This window comes from Hypanus sabinus, chromosome 12 (assembly GCF_030144855.1).
Source record: "Hypanus sabinus isolate sHypSab1 chromosome 12, sHypSab1.hap1, whole genome shotgun sequence".
Classification (NCBI taxonomy): domain Eukaryota; kingdom Metazoa; phylum Chordata; class Chondrichthyes; order Myliobatiformes; family Dasyatidae; genus Hypanus; species Hypanus sabinus.
In genome coordinates this window covers 13,434,489-13,453,730 of record NC_082717.1, presented here as the reverse complement: position 1 = coordinate 13,453,730, position 19,242 = coordinate 13,434,489, and the positions used below count along the sequence as shown (strand labels likewise).

The window sequence follows — 19,242 nt, the reverse complement described above, 5'->3', positions numbered from 1 at the left end:
ATCACACGCCAACAGATTGAGGAACAGCTATTACTCCATAATTATCAGGCTGTCGAACCTTTGTGGATAACTTCAATCACCACAACTCTAAACTGATTCCACAACCTATAGACTTACTTTCAGGGATTCTTTACGACTCATGGTTTCAGTATTTTTTTTATTTACACAGATTGTCCTTTTTTAAACATTTGTCGGTCTTTCAACAGAGGGTGCTGGTTATATGGAATCACCTGTCAGAAGTGGTTAAAGCAGAAACAATTACAACATTTCAAAGGCATTTTGACAGATACTTTAATAGAAAAGGAGTGGTGGGGCACTCCTAATGCAGGCAAATTGGATTGTCAAAGTCAGGTATCATTTGTCTTTTTATGTATAGTTTTTTGTAATTTCTATTTCATTGTTTTTACGTGAATTTCTGCAAGAAAATGAACCCCAACATAGCTCAGACAACATATATGTACGTTGATATTAAATTTACTTTTAAATTTGAAATTGAAAAGGGGAACTCCATGAAAATAACCTCTCCCACTGCCACCTTGGAAAAGCCCATTTTCCACTGAACACCACCACCACATCTATTGCTGGGCCTGAAGGTCAACCTGGCTGCATTATATTGAGGCTGTCTTCATACAGCAGGCAAATATGAGTTCATCCACTATTAAGGATAGAATAAGTATTTTTAAATAGTAAAACAATCTTAAAACCAGCTGAAGTCCATGAACAACAAGTGTTAGTAAGGAATAATGAAAACGGATTTTGGAATACTTGTTTTTGGTATACTTAAATTACCTTCTTGCGTCAAGTATTTTGTAAGTTCCTCTTGAGTAAGATAACCATTGTTATTCTTATCTAACACCTAGAGATGAAATAAGACATTAGAAAGTTCATGGTTAAAATCCAAATATATAACAGGTATAGTACTGTTAAACAATCTTGAGCATGTATATATAGCTAGGTTGCCTAAAACTTTGCACAGCATTTTATTTGTCAATGTGAAGGAGAGAGTGAGTTTGAAAATCTGGTGGGAGCAAAGAATAATGGGAATGGTAAGGGTGGAGTGCTGGGGGAGGGGAGGGATATGAAGCAGGTGCAGACACACCCAGCCATGAGACCAGAAGACCATAAAACATAGGAGCAAAATGAGGCCATTTAGCTCATTGAGTCTGTTCTGCCATTCCATCATAGCTGATCCCAGATCCCACTCAACCTCATACACCTGCTATTTCACCATACCTTTTGATTCCTTAACTGATCAGGAAATGATCAAATTCTGCCTTAAGTATACCCAAGGACCTGGCCTCCACCGCAGACTGTGGCAGAGTATTCCACATATTCACTACTCTCTGGTTAAAAAAAAGTTACTCCTTACCTCTATTCTAAAAGGCAGCCCCTCAATTTTGAGGCTGTGCCTTTAGTTCAGGATACCCCTACCATAGGAAACATCCTCTCCACATCCTCTGTATCTAGCCCCTTCAACATTCAGGAGGGTTTCAATGCTTTCTTCTAATTTCCAGTGAGTACAGGCCCAAAGCTGCCAAACTCTCCTCACAAGTTAATCCCTTCATTCTCGGAATCATCCTCGTGAACCTCATCTGGACTCTCTCCAATGACAACACATCCTTTCTGAGACAATAGACAATAGACAGTAGGTGCAGGAGTGGGCCATTCGGCCCTTCTAGCCAGCACCATCATTCACTGTGATCATGGCTGATCATACACAATCAGTACCCTGTTCCTGCCCTCTCCCCATATCCCTTGACCCCACTATCTATAAGAGCTCTATCTAACGCTCTCTTGAATGCATCCAGAGACTTGGCCTCCACTGCCTTCTGGGGCAGAGCATTCCACATATCCACCACTCTCTGGGTGAAAAATTTTTTCCGCATCTCTGTTCTAAATGGCCTACCCCTTATTCTTAAACTGTGGCCTCTAGTTCTGGACTCACCCATCAGCGGGAACATGCTTCCTGCCTCCAGTGTGTCCAATCCCTTAATAATCTTATATGTTTCAATCAGATCCCCTCTCATCCTAATTTCCAGTGTATACAAGCCCAGTTGCTCCAATCTTTCAACATATGACAGTCCCGCCATTCCGGGAATTAACCTTGTGAACCTACACTACACTCCCTCAATAGCAAGAATGTCCTTCCTCAGATTTGGAGACCAAAACTGCACACAATACTCCAGGTGTGGTCTCACCAGGACCCTGTACAGCTGCAGAAGGACCTCTTTACTCCTATTCTTAATTCCTCTTGTTACAAAAGCCAGCATACTATTAGCTTTCTAATGAGATATGCAGCCCAAAAGCTGTTGACAATACTTCGAGTGCAGTCTGACTAGTGTCTTATAAAGGCTCAGCATTATCTTCTTGCTTTCATATTCTATTCCCCTTGAAATATATCCCAACACTGCATTTGCCTTCTTTTCCACAGACTCAGCCTGTAAATTAATCTTCTGGGAGTCTTGCACGAGGACTCCTAAGTCCATCTGCACCTCTGATGTTTGAACCTTCTCCCCAGTTAGGTAACAGTCCACACTATTGTTCCTTTTATCAGAATGCATTCTCATACATTTCCCAACATTGTATTCCATCTGCTACTTTTTGCCTAGTCTTCTGATCTGTCTAAGTCCTGCCACAATTGTATTGCTTCCTCAGCACTACTTACTCCATCCATCTATCTTCATATCATCTGCAAACTCTGCCACAAAGCCATCAATTCTATTGTCCAAATTATTGACAAACAATGTGAAAAGTAGCGGTCCCAATACTGTCATCTGAGGAACACTACTATTCCCCAGCAGCCAACAGAAAAGGGCCCTTTTATTCCCACTAGCTGCCTGCTACCTGTCAGCCATTATGTTATCCATACCTGTACCTATCCTGTAACACCATAGGATTTTACTTTGTTAAGCAGCCTCACGTGTGACAACTTATCAAATGCCTCCACTGCCTCTCCTTTGTCCACCCTTTCTCAAAGAACTCTAACAGATTTGTCAGACAAGATTTCCATGCTGACTTTGACTTATTTTATCATGAGTCTCCAAGCACCCTGAAACCTCATCCTTAATAATAGACCTTGACACTTTCCCAACCACTGAGGTTAGACTAACTGGCCGAAAATTTCCTTTCTCCCTTCTTAAATAATGGCATGACATTTGCAATCTTCCAGTCCACTGGGACCATATCAGAATCAAGTGATTCTTGAAAGATCATGACCAATGCATCCATTATCTCTTCAGCAACCTCTCTCACGTCCATTTGGTCCAGGTGACTTCCACCTTATTAACTTTGAGTTTGCTGAGCACTTTTTCCTTTGTAATAGCAATGGTACTCACTCCTACTCCCTGACACTCATGGACCTCTGGCACATGCTAGTCTCTTCCACAGTGAAGACTGATACAAAGTACCCAATAAGCTCATCTACCATTTCTTTGTCCCCCATTACTTCCTTGCCAGCATCATTTTCCAGTGGTCCAATGTCAACTCTCATCGCCCTTTTATTCTTTATACAACTTTTAAAAAATTCTGGTGTCTCCTTATATTATTGGCTAGATTGCCCTCATATTTCATCTTTTCCCTCCTTGTAGGTTTTTTAGTTGCCTTTTGTTGGATTTTAAAAGCTTCCCAATCATCCAACTTCCCACTCACTTTTGCTGCCTTATATGTCCTTTCCTTGGCTTTTATGTAATCCTTAACTTCCCTCATCAGCCATATTTGCCTACCCATGCCATTTGAGAACAACTTCTTCTGTGGGACATATCTATCCTGTGCCTTGTGAACTGTTCCCAGAAACATCAGCCATTTCTGCACTGCTGTCATCCCTGCTAGTATCATCCTACAATCCACCTGGGCAAGCTCCTCTCTCATGTTATTCCCTTTATTCCATAGCAATACTGATACATGTGAGTTATACTTCTCCCTCTCAAATTGTAGTATGAATTCAATCTAATTATGATCACTGCCTCCTAAGGGTTCCTTTATGCTAAGCTCCCTAGTAAGATCTGGGTTATTACACAACACCCAATCAAGATAGCTTTTCCCAGAGTAGGCTCAAACACAAGCTGCTCCAAAAACCCATCTCATAGGCATTCAACAAACTCCCTCTCTTGCGATCTGACACCAACCTTATTTTCCCAATCCCCTTGCATACTGAAGTCCCTCATTACAATTGTGTCATTGCCTTTACTATATGCCTTTTCCAGCTCCTTTTGCCATCACTACCACACATCTTGGCTACTATTTGGAGGCCTATATATGATTTGAGGCAAGGTAACTTGATTACTCTAGTGTTTCCTGCTCCCTCCCCTCCCCTTTCCCCTACCGTGATTCCCCTCTCCCTGCCCCCTTCCACTCTCAGTCCACAATAGAGACCCATATCAGAATCAGGTTTATCATCACTCACATGTCATGAAATTTCTCTTTTTTTTGCGGCTGCAACAGTACACTGCTAAACACAAAATTACTACAGTATTGTGCAAAATTCTTAAGCACCATAGCTATATAAATTCGCTTAAGACTTTTGCACAGTACTTACTATAGGTCTCCTTTAGTCACAGCAAGCACGTTATAAGCTTCGTCTTATATTAAATATTTTCTTAGGTATAGACCTTACTGTAAGAAGACTGTGTATCTTACATTTAGAAGTGTGACTATACCACCTGATATCTAATTGATACGATGACATAGCCCGAGAATGTAACTGGGTCTAATCTAAACTGAACACAGCATCTCACAGGCAACCCTATATGTGTCCTTAGTATTTTTGAAGGAAAGCTTGAAACGTGGTAAAACTGTTCAACTGTTTTATTTGACAGTCAGCTAGAGAAATGTACCAAGGAACGGCAGATCCCTCTTTAACTTAGAGAAGGTGAGAAAAAGCACATTTGAAATAATTGCAAGATCTTCCCATTATATTCTTAGCCCTGTCTCTGAGCTGAGAACGATGTTCAATAGCTCAACATGGTCTATACACACACAAGCCTCCACCTACCTTGTTTCATCCAATTATGTCAACTGCTGATGGGTTGGATGGCCTTTATCGACCTGTCAATACATTATGTCACTACCCTGTCCATTCAGTTGGCACACACCCATAAGCATGGCCGAGATGCTGTCTTCCTCCCTGAAGTAGTTCAAAAGCATGCCGTTCACTTAAACCCCTTCCTAACACAGTCAAATAAATATGAAATAACTCCTGCTGTTATCAAGAGGAATGTGATGTCATTAATGCCAGAGGATCTAGATATAACATGCTTTTATTAGAACATAGAACAGTACAGCACAGTACAGGCCCTTCAGCTCCTATGTTGTCCCAACCCTTTAACCTACTCCAAGATCAATCTAATCTTTACCTCTGTATAGCCCCCCATTTTTCTTTCATCCTTGTGCCTACCTAAGAGTTGTTTAAATGTCTCTAATGTGCCACCAGCCCTGGCAGCACATTCCACATACCTACGACTATCTGTGTAAAGGACTTGCCTCTGACATCTCCCTTATATTTTCTTCCCAACACCTGAAAGTTATGCCCCTTTAAAGTAGGCTCTAAGATGTAACATTTCACACATTGGACTGTTGGACTGTGTGGTTTCATTGTTTGTAGTTAATAACTGAGAACATAGAAACAGTACATTACAAAAATAGGCACTTTGGTCCACCTGTTCTGGCCAGCCATGAAGGCAGTGTAATCCTGTCTACCAGCATATAGTTAATATTCCGTATCTGTCTAAATGCCTTGTCAATGTCACTATCACATCTGCTTCTACCACCTCCCTTGACAGCATGTACCAGACACATTCTATGCACAATGTATTACAAAAAACTTTCTCATGGCTCACTCTCCTCTCCTATCAGAATCCTTCTTCTGCAGCCTTTCATCTTTTATCCTTTAGCCACCTATCACCTCCCAGCTTCTCACATGAGTTACCTTCCCCCACCCACCTAACTCCCACCTCACCTGGCATCACTAATCACCTCTAGCTTGTACTCCTTCCCCTGCCACAACCTTCTCATTCTGGATTCTCCCCCTTCCATTCCATCCCGATGAAGGGTTTCAGCCCAATGTTTCATCTCTATGTTCCACTCCATAGATGCTGCCTGGCCTGCTGAGTTCCTCCAGCACCTTGTGGGTGTAATACTCCTTTACTATCAAGTAGTAGCAAATCAAGGCAACTGGGCTTGCTATTTTGTCTAGAAGACATTTCATCACTCATCCAAGGTGCATCTTCAGTTCTGATCCATGCTGGGTAGTTTTCTGGTTTATAAACTCTGTGAGTTGCTTAAAGGTATAGCAATCACATGAGGATTGTTAAGAGTTGTAGAGGTAATGAGAAGGTATACAAACACAAGGGAATCTGCAGATGCTGGAAATTCAAACAACACACACAAAATGCTGGTGGAACGCAGCAGGGCAGGCAGCATCTATAAGAAGTACAGTCGATGTTTTGGGCTGAGACCCTTCGTCAGGACTGAAGGGTTGTACCCCACCAACTCAGTTCAGGGATGGGTTTTCCAGTTTGACAAAGATGGCTGTATATCAGCGAGACAGAACAACCACTTCACACATGGATGGCCCAACATAGGAGGGCTAAAACCTCAGGTCCTGATTCAGCTGTATACCTACACCTAAAAACAAGGGACACTCCTTTGATGATAACAGGTTGCACATTTAGGACAGGGAGGACAGGTGGTTTGAAAGAGGGGTTAAGAAGCCATCTTTGTCAAACTGGAAAAGCCATCCCTGAACAGAGGGATAATCACAGATCTCATCAGAGGAACACCCCTTTGCCTTGTACAGCCAGTCCAATTTAGCAATACACTGTGGATTACATGTGACTTAGGCTTCTGAATTAGTCTACCGTGAGGGACCTTATCAAATGATTTACTAAGACCATGTAGACAACATGCAATCCTTCCAAAAAGAGCAATTTTCCCACTTGCCTCTTTTTAGATTGGTGTAAATCATCTTGTTCCAAAGTACAATGATCAAGAGCAACTTATTCCTCAAACCCTTTCTTATGATCCAATCGGCAGTATATCAAAATATTGTACTGTGGGACGTTAAAATACAACCATACCTGGAATGCTCGTAAAATAACATCCTCTGGCTGGGGTCTGTATCTATAAAGCAAAATAGAAAAATGGCGCATTGAGGAAAATATTGTTTTATATAGCACCTTTCATAATCTCACAATCTACTGAAGCAGTTCTTTGGCAGCCAGGTGCTTTTTGAAGTTCAGTCACATTGTACTGATAAGCAATCATAATTCAGTCTATCAACCACAAAAGCTATGGAAATGAGAAGCCATTAGGTGCTGGGGCAGCTATACAGCACATAAATTGTGATTATAATTGTTTTCTCAATTATCACTTTCAAGGACTCTATAATTCATGTTCTTACTATTATATTTTACTTATTAATGTATTATTATTTGTTTTGTTCTGTATTTGCACAGCTTGTTTTCTTTTGCACATTGGCTGTCAATTTTTGTGTGTGGCTTTTCATTGATTCTATTGTATTTCTTTGTTCTACTGTGAATGTCCATAAGAAAATGAATCTCACTGTAGTATACGGTGATGTATACATAGCTTAATAATAAATTTATTTTGAGCTTCAATAAAAATATGTAAGGAAAGAAATTAAACCCTAACTTCAAAATTTGCAAACAATGCCTAATCAGGAGCAAGGCAAACAATGTATATTTCTTTATGTAGAAATTCAAAAATATTCTTATCAAATGCTATAAACGTGGTAATAGAAATTATTGAAGCAATTCAATTCAAGTAAGTGTGTATTATGGCAGGGGAAGATAATGATTATTTGCTGAATGGGAATGTCCTTGAGATACTGGAACAAAAGCAAGACATCATGTTTGACTGAACAAGTCACAAAATGTTGCAAGGCTGCTGAAAGAAAAATGTACGCTGAACAGTGAGCCTCAAAAGGTAGAAAATATTAATGAACAGTAGTGGTTTTACACTCAGGGGCATTTTTATCAGGTATAGCTGTACACCTGCTCATTAATGCAAATATCTAAATAACCAATCATGTGGCAACAACTCAATGCATAAAAGCATGCAGACATGGTCAAGAGGTTCAGATGTTATTCAGACCAAACTTCAGAACGGGGAAGAAATGTGATCTAAGTCACATGGATTGTGGAATGGTTGTTGGAATCACCAACACCGGCGCCCCCCAGGGGTGTGTCCTCTCTCCACTGCTGTTCCCCCTCTACACCAATGACTGTACCTCCTCCAACCTCTATGTGAAGCTTTTGAAGTTTGCAGACGACACCACCATCATCGGACTCATCCAGAACAGCGATGAGTCTGCATATCGACAGCAGGTGGACCAACTGGCGCTCTGGTGCAGCCGGAACAATCTGGAGCTGAACACGCTCAAGACAAAGGAGATGATAGTGGATTTCAGGAGACATCCCCCCGTTACATCCCCCCTCACAGTCCTCTGAAGCCCTGTGCCCACCGTGGAGAACTTCAGGTTCCTGGGAACCACCATCTCTCAGAATCTGAAGTGGGAGCAGAACATCAGCTCCAACCTGAAGAAGGCCCAGCAGCGGATGTACTTCCTGCGGCTCTTGAGGAAATATGGTCTGCCTCAGGAATTGCTGCTGCAGTTCTATACTGCAGTCATCGAGTCTGTCCTATGCACCTCCATCACTGTGTGGTTTGGAGCTGCCACCAAGCAGGATAGAACCAGACTACAGCGCACAGTGAGGACTGCCGAGTGCATCATTGGAGCCTCCCTGTCCTCTATTGTGGACCTGTACTCTTCCAGGTTGAAGAAGAGGGCGGGGAACATCATAAAGGACTCCTTCCATCCTGCGCATGGACTGTTTGAACTGCTTCCGTCTGGTAGGCGCTTCAGATCCCTCCAGACTAAGACTAATAGGCACTGGAGAAGTTTTTTCCCTACTGCAGTCACTTTGCTGAACAGTTAACTGCCGGTTAACTGTCGGCTAACTATTACTTGGATTGCACTACTTGTATGTATAATCTATATTTTCATTTATATTTATCATTATTATTGTTATGAGCAGAGAGACAACATCTGCCGGAAGTAAATTCCTTGTATGTGCACAGGTACTTGGTGATTAAAGTCTGATTCTGATTCTGATTCTGGTGCCTGACGGGGTGGTTTGAGTATCTCAGAAACTACTGACCTCTGTGGATCTTCACGCACAATAGTGGTACAAAAGGTACTTAATAAAGTGACTACTGAGTGTAGGTTGGCATTTGATACTGATGAGAAATTACTATTGCAGCTCACCTATTTTCCAGGTCAATTATAACCACCACAATGTATGATTTTACATTGTGAAGTCCAGTGCCAGAACAATAAGAAAATACATCAGCTATATATAGGTTTGAATGTTTGATTGGTTTCCACATTAGCTACCTAAACCAAGAACAGCTATCACTGTAATATAGCAAGTAAAGGCTCTGTGCCATGACCAGGACCAATTTGTTAAATTGGTGCCTGTATGTTCATTTCAAATTATGACAGGAACAGTCAGGAAAGTACTACTTAAATCTATTCCCATCGCTGTTAAAACATCTCAGCTATTTTATCCTGCCAATGTTTTTGTATCATTTTTTGCCATTTTAAATCCAATTATTTCAAGAGTTGCAGTTTTTAGTTAGGATTTCTTTATTCTGAATTGCCAGAAACAGAAGCATCCTAAAAGCTCAAATAAGGCCTAGAAGGAAAAATTGCTGCAACAAATGGTAGTAGAAACATTGCATGGGGGGGCGGGGGGTCGAGGAGGCTTCATAAAATGCAGATTGTGTGGGGGGGGGGAATCACTACAGATATGGGAAATAACAGCGTGAAAGCTGGCTGTATTTTAAAAGGGAAATAGTCACTTTCTATGGCATCTGTTAGAGTAAGAACTAGAGCATGTGACAATGAAGGTCACTGTGTATCCAACATTTTGTGCTGCTTTCATCCTGCTGCTGATGACATCAACAGCATCGACAATAGCTCTCCACAGAATGAGGTGATGACAGTTTACTCATTTCCTCCAGAGAAGTGAAGTAATAGGCAAGAGGTGTGATACTTGACAGCAGTATTTGATTTCTGCCATTGCACGGTATCAGAAGGTTCCTGCGCTCCTCAGTACAAACCACCACTTTTCTCAGAAGTAAAGACATCTAATCATTCAAAGTTTAAATTTAACTGTAACGCCATACAGATCTCTGCTTAGTAAATTCTTATGTGATAGCCTTCTATACTTGCTCTGTTTACTCTCCCTCCCAGATCATGGGATAGTGCCTCACCAACGTGTTTGCAGCAGCAAAAACTAATCCAAATTCAAAACAAAACAATTGGCACCAGCTTGTGACTACCACAGGGTTGTTATACTTGCATGGTGCACCCTCAGCTCCAGTGAAATGATTGTTCCAAAGAGTCAATTCCTTTATTCAATCCTTTATTAGCAATTAGCAAACATACAATCTTGAAGCGATATTAAGTGTTCAGCAAAGATATAACTTCCGCCAGTCCCAAGTTGTAAGCTGTCACAAAATAAGCAAGAATATGTAACTCATTCCCTTTGCTTTTACCATGCCCCAATAATGTGACTAGTTACGAAAATAAGCATAATAAACATGCAGCACAGAATACAAAGCAGATAGAGCACAGATACGTGGCTCCTGCACTGCTGACAAGAACCACTCTGGTGTATGTGAGTGCCAATGTTGTATGCCCAATCAGAGCAAAGTTAATGAAACAGACCAACGGCATCTGCAAACAATGACTTTCTATTGTCTTGAATGTAAAAAGAGATAGTTTTCACCAACGGCATGCTGTGATTGTTCAGGATTCAAAATCAGAATCTTATTTATTATTGCTGACATGTCATGAAATTTATTGTTTTGTGGTAGCAGTATATAAAGTACACCAAAGTAGTGCAAAAAGAGAACAAGAATAGTGAGGTTGTGTGCATGGGTTCAAGTTCAGAAACTTAATGGCAGCGGGGAAGAAGTTGTTCCTAAAATGTCGAGCCTGTGTCTTCAGGCTCCTGTGTCTCCACCCCGTCAGGCACCAGAATCAGAATCAGACTTTAATCACCAAGTACCTGTGCACATACAAGGAATTTACTTCCGGCAAATGTTGTCTCTCTGCTCATAACAATAATAATGATAAATATAAATGAAAATATAGATTATGCATACAAGTAGAATGATAATAGTGAGAAGGTATCAAAATCATTGCTATTTTCTCCACAGTTTTGTAATATTTAAAGAAATTTCCGAATACAGAGGTAAAATGGCTCAAAGCATTGGATCAAGCAGAGGAGAAACAGAAAAAAAGCGATAGAAAAATAAGCCTGCAAGTTACTGTTCTCACCAAAGGAATTATCAGTTCGTAAGTTGCATGAAAAGTCATTTGATTGTGTATTTCAGAAACATTTTCCTCTTGTGTTGTACAAATAATTAATTTAGTCTTTTCAAACATTTGTAGTTTGATTAAAGCATATTCTGCATTCAAAATACAATATATATTGCGATCATTGGGGAAAATGCTGCATTAGTAGCAATGATTTCAAAAATAGTTGTTTGCTATTGTCTATATGTCTGCTCAGAGTAAAGAGGAAAAGATAGTGCTTTTCATTTCTCTTTGTTTTCTCAATAGAAGATAGAACAATACAGCACCTTTGGTCTACAATGTTGTGCTGAATGAAATAAACTAGTAATTAAATACCTAAATAAATCCCTTAAAAAATGTCTATCCCCATGTCTACATCCCTCATTTTCAACATATTCATGTCCTTATCTAAGAGGCTCTTAAACGTCTCTATCATATTTGTCTCCACTACTATCCCTGGTAGTGCATTGCAGGCACCTCCACATTGTGTAAAAAAAAAGCTTGCCCCATACATCTCCTTTGAATTTACCTCCCACCCACCTTAAATGCATGCCCTCTAGAATTAAACATTTGGTCTTGGGGAAGAGATACCAGCTGGCTGCTCTAACTAAGGCTTTTATAGGGTACCACAGCATAGAAACAGGCCCTTTGGCCCCTTTAGTCCATACCAACCTGATCTTTGGCCTGGACCTACAACCGTACCATAGCCCTTCAAACCCCTCTCATCCATGTACCTATCCAAATTACTCTTAAATATTACAATTAAACCTGCATCTAACACTAACACTGGCAGCTTGTATCACACTTGCCTGATCCTCTGAGTGAAGGAGAACCCCCTAGATATTTCATCTTTCATCCTAAACATATGAACTCCAGTTCTCAGTCACTTCTTCCTCCCTAATCTGAGGAGGAAAAGCCAGCATGCTTTCACCTAAACTGCAGTATGCCTCTCATAATTTTTGTACCTCTATAAGACCTCGCCTCATTCTCCTGCATTCCAGGGAATATAGTCTTAACCTATTCAAACTTTTCCTATAATTCATGTCCTCATGTCCCAGTAACATTCTTCTAAGCTTATTGATATCTTTTCTGGAGGTAGACGACCAGAAATGCACACAATCCTCCAAATTCAGTCTCACCAACGTCTTGTATAACTTCAACATTACATCCCAACTCCTGTACTCAATGCTCTGATTTGGTGTCAAAAGCTCTCTTTACTACCCTATCTTCCTGTGACGCCACTTTCAAGGAATTATGAATCTGTATTCCTTTGTTCTTCTGCACACCTCAGAGCTCTACCATTCACCGAGTGTATCTTACTGTGGTTTGTCCTCCCAAAATGCAACACCTCCCACTTGCCTCCATTAAATTCTATCTGCCATTTTCAGTCTAATTTCCTAGCTGGTCAAACTTTGATAGCCTTCTTTGCTATACATTATGCTCTAATCTTGATGTTATAGACAATAGACAATAGGTGCAGAAGTAGACCATTCAGCCCCTCGAGTCTGCACCACCATTCTGAGATCATGGCTGATCATTCACTATCAATACCCAGTCCCTGCCCTGTCCCCATATCCCTTGATTCCCCTATCCATCAGATATCTATCTAGCTCCTTCTTGAAAGCATCCAGAGAATTGGCCTCCACCGTCTTCCGAGGCAGTGCATTCCACACCTCCACAACTCTCTGGGAGAAGAAGTTTTTCCTCAACTCTGTTTTAAATAACTGACCTCTTATTCTCAATCCATGCCCTCTAGTACTGGACTCTCCCAACATCTGGAACATATTTCCTGCCTCAATCCTATCAAATCCTTTAATTATCTTAAACGTTTCAATCAGATCCCCTCTCAATCTCCTCAATTCCAGTGTGTACAAGCCCAATCTCTCCAATCTCTCTGCGTAGGACAGCCCTGCCATCCCAGGAATCAACCTAGTGAATCCACGCTGCACTTCCTCAATTGCCAGAATGTCCTTCCTTAAACCTGGAGACCAAAACTGTACACAACATTCCAGGTGTGGTCTCACCAGGGCCCTGTACAAATGCAAAAGGACATCCTTGCTCAAATTTGCAGATCCAGTTTACCACATTATCATCAAAATCTTTAATATATATAAATCAACAACAACAAACCCTGTACCAATCCCTGCAGCACATCACTAGTCACAGACTTTCAGGTAACCATGTACTACCACTCGGTCACTTCTCCTGCTGAGCCAATGCTGAATCCAATTGAATACTTCATCCTGAATACTATGCAACTGTACTTCCTGGACTCGCCTCCCATGTGGGAAGTTGGCAAAGGCCTTCCTAAAGTCCATGTATTCAATGTCCACCACCTTTCCTTCATCAAACTTCTTGCTAACCTCCTCGAAAAACTATAAGATTAGCTAGACATGACCAAACTCGCATAAAGACATGTTAGCTATCCATAATCAGGCCCTGTCTATCCAAATACCTGTCCCTTAGAATGCCTTTCAATAATTTACCCATGACTGACATCAGGCTCACTACCCTCTGATTTATCAGCCCAGCTCAGTGGCCCATAATTCAAAGTTTAATACCTTATAAACTTCTATTAGGTCTCCTCTTAGTCCCCGCTGACAGAGGTTGGGACAAAGGAGTATGGAATATTCTATGCTGTGTCTTGAAATAAGTTGTTATCCTTTGTTATATAAACCTCTAAGTCCACATCTGTTCTAGATGCATTTGAATTGTTTGACATTTCTTCATATATTGATTAAATATAGCTCATGGTAATAAAACAAATCAGTCCGACTGTAGTTTCTATTACTATCAATGGACATTTTTCAATACAAGAACTATCCATTCTGTTCATTAAACCTCTCAATCTTTTCTGAATTCCAATTTCCTATCAGTCACCCTATCTTTCAAATCTCAGCATCATCAATTTTCAAATGGGTTTTCTTGTCCCTTATTCCCCTAATGCTTTTATTTAAGTTACCTCACTGGGCAGAAATGATAGGCATGAAATTCTCAGCAATATCCAAATTTCAAACCAATGCTGAAAGGGACATTAGAATTAGACTATGAAAAATACTGCAGCTGATATACTGATATGAAAAAGCAATCTGTTCACCAAATCCTGAAATTAAACATTGAAATTTTAAATTGCATTTCAAGCTTTATTGTTGCGGTTTAAGATGTCATCTAAATCTTCATAGTAAATTACAACCTCATTAATCTTTGCCAATATGCCAATAAATGGGTCGCTGATATTGGAAGGCTAATGATTATTAAAGAATACATTTATCTGACCACAAATGATGACTAAACATTATGATGACTAATCATAGTGAATAAACATATTCAATAGCTTAGTTAAAGCAGTAAACATGTCAATTCAAATGGATGCACTTATGAGATTTAAAGAGCTTGACTACAATGCAGAGAACATTTTAATTCAAACTGTAGTTTTGAACAAAAGAAATTGTAGATATGTTAATTCAGCCACTGAGGAACGTAACACACAAGTGACTGGGAAATATACCATAAAATGTATTGTCACTACTGTCTCTTCCAATCACTTCAGCCTAAACTAATACATGTGGAAAATAACTTCAGTACACACTCAGTGGACACTTTATTAGGTATGCCTGTACACCTGCTCATTAATGCAAATATATAATCAGTCAATCATATGACAGTAACCTAATGCATACAAGCATGCAAACTTGGTCAAAAGGTTCATTTATTGTTCAGGTCAAACATCAGAATGGGGAAAAAATGAGATCTAACTGACTTTGACTGTGCATTAATTGTTGGTGCCAGTCAGGGCGGTTTGAGTATCTCAGAAATTGCTGATATCCTGGCACATTTTTCATGTACAACAGTCTTTAGAGTTTATGGAGAATGGTGTGCAAAGCCAAAAAAAAAATCCAGTGAGTGGCAGTTCTGCAAGTGAAAATGCCTTGTTAATGAGAGGAGTCGCAGGAGAATAGCCATACAGGTTCAAGCAGACAGGAAGGTGACAGTAACTCAAATTTTTTGGTTGTGGTCCTAAGTTTTTTAGTTGGCACCAGAATGTATAGCAACAGAATGTAAGTAACCACACATTACAACAGTGATGTGCAGAACATAGAAATCTACAGTGTATTACAGGCCCTTTGGCCCACAATGTTGTGCTAACCATGTAACCTACTCTAGAAACTGCCTAGAATTACTCTACTGCATAGCCCTCTATTTTTCTAAACTCCATGTACCTATCTAAGAGTCTCTCAAAAGACCCTATTGTATCGGTCTCCACCACCAGCAGTGCATTCAACGCACCCACCAAACGCTGTGTGAAAAACTTACCCCAACATCCCATCTGTACCTACTTCCAAACACCTTAAAACTATGCCCTCTCATGTTAGTCATTGCAGCCCTGGGGAAAACCCCCTAGCTATCCACATGATCAATGTCTCTCATCATCTTATACACCTCTATCAGGTCACCTCTCATCCTCCGTCACTCCAAGGAGAAAAGGCCAAGTTCATTCAACCTATTCTCATAAAGCACAGTCTCCAATCCAGGTAACATTCTTGTAAATCTCATCTGCACTCTCTCTACAACATCCACATACTTCCTGTAATGAGGTGACCAGAACTGAACACAGTACTTGGATCTTTCCAATTGTAGGGAAATTTAGGACCAGAAGGCACAGCCTCAGAATAGAGGGACATCCATTTAGAACAGAGAAGAGGAGGAATGTCTTCAGCCAAAGTTTGGTGAATCTGTGGAATTCATTGCTACAGATGGCTGTGAAGGCCAGGGCATTGGACATATTCAAAGTGGAGTTTGATAGGTTTTTGATTAGGTTACAGGGAGAAGGCAGAAGAATGGGGTCGAGAGGGAAATGGATCAGCCATTATGAAATGGTGGAGCAACTTAATGGGCTGAATGGCCTAATTCTGCTCCTATGTCTTATGGTCTTATGTTCTCACACAGACAGCATCTGGATAAACCTCCTCTGCACCCCCTCTAAAACTTCCACATCCTGCCTATCCAGGGCTTTATAGAGCTGCAGCATTACATTGTAACTTTCAAACTCAGTCCCCTGAATAATGATAGCTAACATGCTATAAGCCTTACTAACTGCCCTATCAACATGTACATCAACCTGAGGTATCTATGGACCTGGAACTCAAGATCCTTCTGTTCCATCATACTGCTAAAAATAAAGAACAGACTTGCAGCCTTCTCATCTCTAGCACAAACAGACACAAATGTTTTGCAATAATCGTGCTCATATAATCAAGTTGAGCCACACAGAGGAGGACCATACTATCATTACCATATCTATGGTTTTACTTCTTACTTGCACCTCAGGGTCCTATCATGAACGACACCTTTTCACACTATGTGATAAGTTTTCCATGCACTTGGCTATTCTGAATTCTCTTCAAACATCAGATGCAGTGTGATAAATAGTTTTCTTTGAATTATTTTACTTGATAGCCTGCCTACAGAGCTTGATCTAAGACAGGGATTCAATTTGCATCTTATGGTCAGTGATTGTAACCTGATTTCCCCCATTATCTCTGGTTGCACATTCTTCATGGGTAACTCACATAAATCTCCAAATCTGGTAGATTAAACTATATCATCCAAATTCTCATAAAATATTCAGTAGCGATCCCATTTCTAATTTGTGGCACCAACTATCTCGCTAGCATTTTGCATGGGTCCAGGCTAGTATTGCCTTCCACTTTTCATGTACAGCCATATTATCCTATTCTATCAATGCCTCTCATAATTTTATAAACTCTTATCAGGTCTTCTCTCAGTCTATGATGCTCTAGAGTCTAGGTCCCAACCGAGACTCCTCGGGTAATGGTAGGGGTCCATGGCATAAAAAAAAGGTTAGGAACCCATGTTCCAGAAGAAACAATCCAAGTGTGTCCAATCTCCTTAAGGTTAATACACTCCAATACAGGCAGCATCCTGGTAAACACATTCCTAAAGCCTCCACATCCATCCTAGCAACCAGAACTGTACATATACTCCATGTTCAACCTATCCAAAGTTAAACATAGCTGCAACATCACTTCTTTACACTTACACCCTATGCCCTGACCACTGAAGGAAAAAATACTATACACGTTTTTTTTCCCCACCCTGTCTACCTGCCTGGCCACCCCAAGATCCCTCTATATGTCAATGCTGTTAAGAGTCCTGCCTTTAACTGTATACTGTATAACCTCCCAAAAAGCAACCACTTACATTTGTTCAGATGAAACTCGATTTGCCATTTCTCTGCCCATGGCTGTAACTGATCTATATCCTGCTGCATCCTTTGATAATTCTTTACTCTGTCCATAACTCCACCAAACCTTGAGCTATCTGCATACTTACTAACATTTCATCCAATCTACATCTACATTCCTATCTACATTTCATCCAAGTAATTTATATTTATCACAAACCAAAGAGCTCTCAGCATCTTTCCCTGTGCAACACCACTGGTCAAAGACTTCCAAGCAGAACAGTACACTTCCATCATTACCCCTCTATATTCTACAGGCAAACCAATTCCAAATCTAAACGACCAAATCTCCATAATCCCATCCATCTTAATCTTCAGGATCAAATTCTGGATTTACTCATGAGATTATCTCTACCTGTTCCATGTACAGAGCAAATGGCCTGACTCATGTGACCTCTCTTCCTTTCCCAGCTCATGACTGGCACCTGCCACCACTATTGCTGCTTTTTAGAAGATCTGGTTACTGAAGAAGGAGACCATTTGAAAAGTTGAGAGGTTGTTTCTCTTATGTACAAGTATGCAGCCCCCTGAAAGCAGTGACAGGAGCAAACTAGCTGATGAAGAAGGCATTTGGTGTGCTTCCCTTCTTAGACAGGACGTTGAAGACAAGAACTGGGATGCCATATTGCAACTATACAAGATGGTGGTGAGACTAAGAGTATTGTGTGCAGCTCTGGTCACCTGACAATAGGAAAGATGTCATTAAGCTGGGAAAGGATCGAAAAAAATTCACAGGATTTTACCAGAACTGGAGGGCTTGGGTTATAAGCATTGGCTAGGGTTTTTTTCATAGAACATAGGGAGCTATGGAATGACCTTATTGAGGAAAATAAAGTCATTAGACATAGATAATGTGAAACATCACAGTTTTTCCCCAGGGTTTGTTCATTCATTATGTGTCATGCTGTATGGAATGCACTACCTGAGGAAGTGGTAGATTTCAGTAAAATTACAATGTTTAAAAGACTAAAATCCACCAAATATCAATCATCCAAGATCTCTCCTCCTCAGCAACATTAGTGCTGCCAAAACACACTAAACCCTGATCACCAATTTGTAGGGGCAGGCCACACCAACACTGTCAGCATCAATTTCCCCATACAAACTCTCCCTATCTGCAGACATTTCTCTCGCCTGAACCCACCATGCTCCCACCACTGGCCTGATATCCTGACACAGGCACGACACATAAAAGGCCTTGCCTTATATGAGGCTGATTCAATATCACCCAACACGCTGGTCCTGACACACTACTAAACATCCAGACAACAGACACACAACCAATTTCTGCTGCACTAGGGACACCAAGGAAATTTTAGTTGCTGCTTAGCCCACCTACTTCAAAGTTTGGTATGTTGTGCATTCAGAGACACTCTTCTGCACACATGTAATTACTTGAGTTATTGTTGCCTTCCAGTCAGCTTGAACCAGGCTGGTCATTCTCCTCCAACCTCTCGCATTAACAAAGTGTTTTCATTCACAGAACTGCTACTCACTGGATGTTTTTTGTTTGGTTATCAAAACATTCTCTATAAACTCTAGAGACCATTGTGCACTAAAATCCCAATAGATCAACAGTTTCTGAGATATGCAA

General features: G+C 40.6%; 1 protein-coding gene across 3 annotated transcripts in view; it reads right to left on the bottom strand.

Annotated features, from left to right (window-relative positions):
* efcab2 (EF-hand calcium binding domain 2) overlaps positions 1–19,242 on the bottom strand; it is a 112,357-nt gene that overhangs the window by 66,731 nt on the left and 26,384 nt on the right. For 2 of the 3 annotated variants that reach the window (XM_059985562.1, XM_059985561.1), the window contains exons 5-6: positions 7,074–7,116; positions 790–856 (exon numbers count right to left, since the gene is read on the bottom strand). In XM_059985562.1, coding sequence (XP_059841545.1) covers positions 790–856; positions 7,074–7,116 — 110 coding nt within the window. Of the gene's footprint in view, positions 1–253; positions 656–789; positions 857–7,073; positions 7,117–19,242 lie in introns of those variants that run through there. The other variant, XM_059985563.1, reaches the window with a different exon arrangement.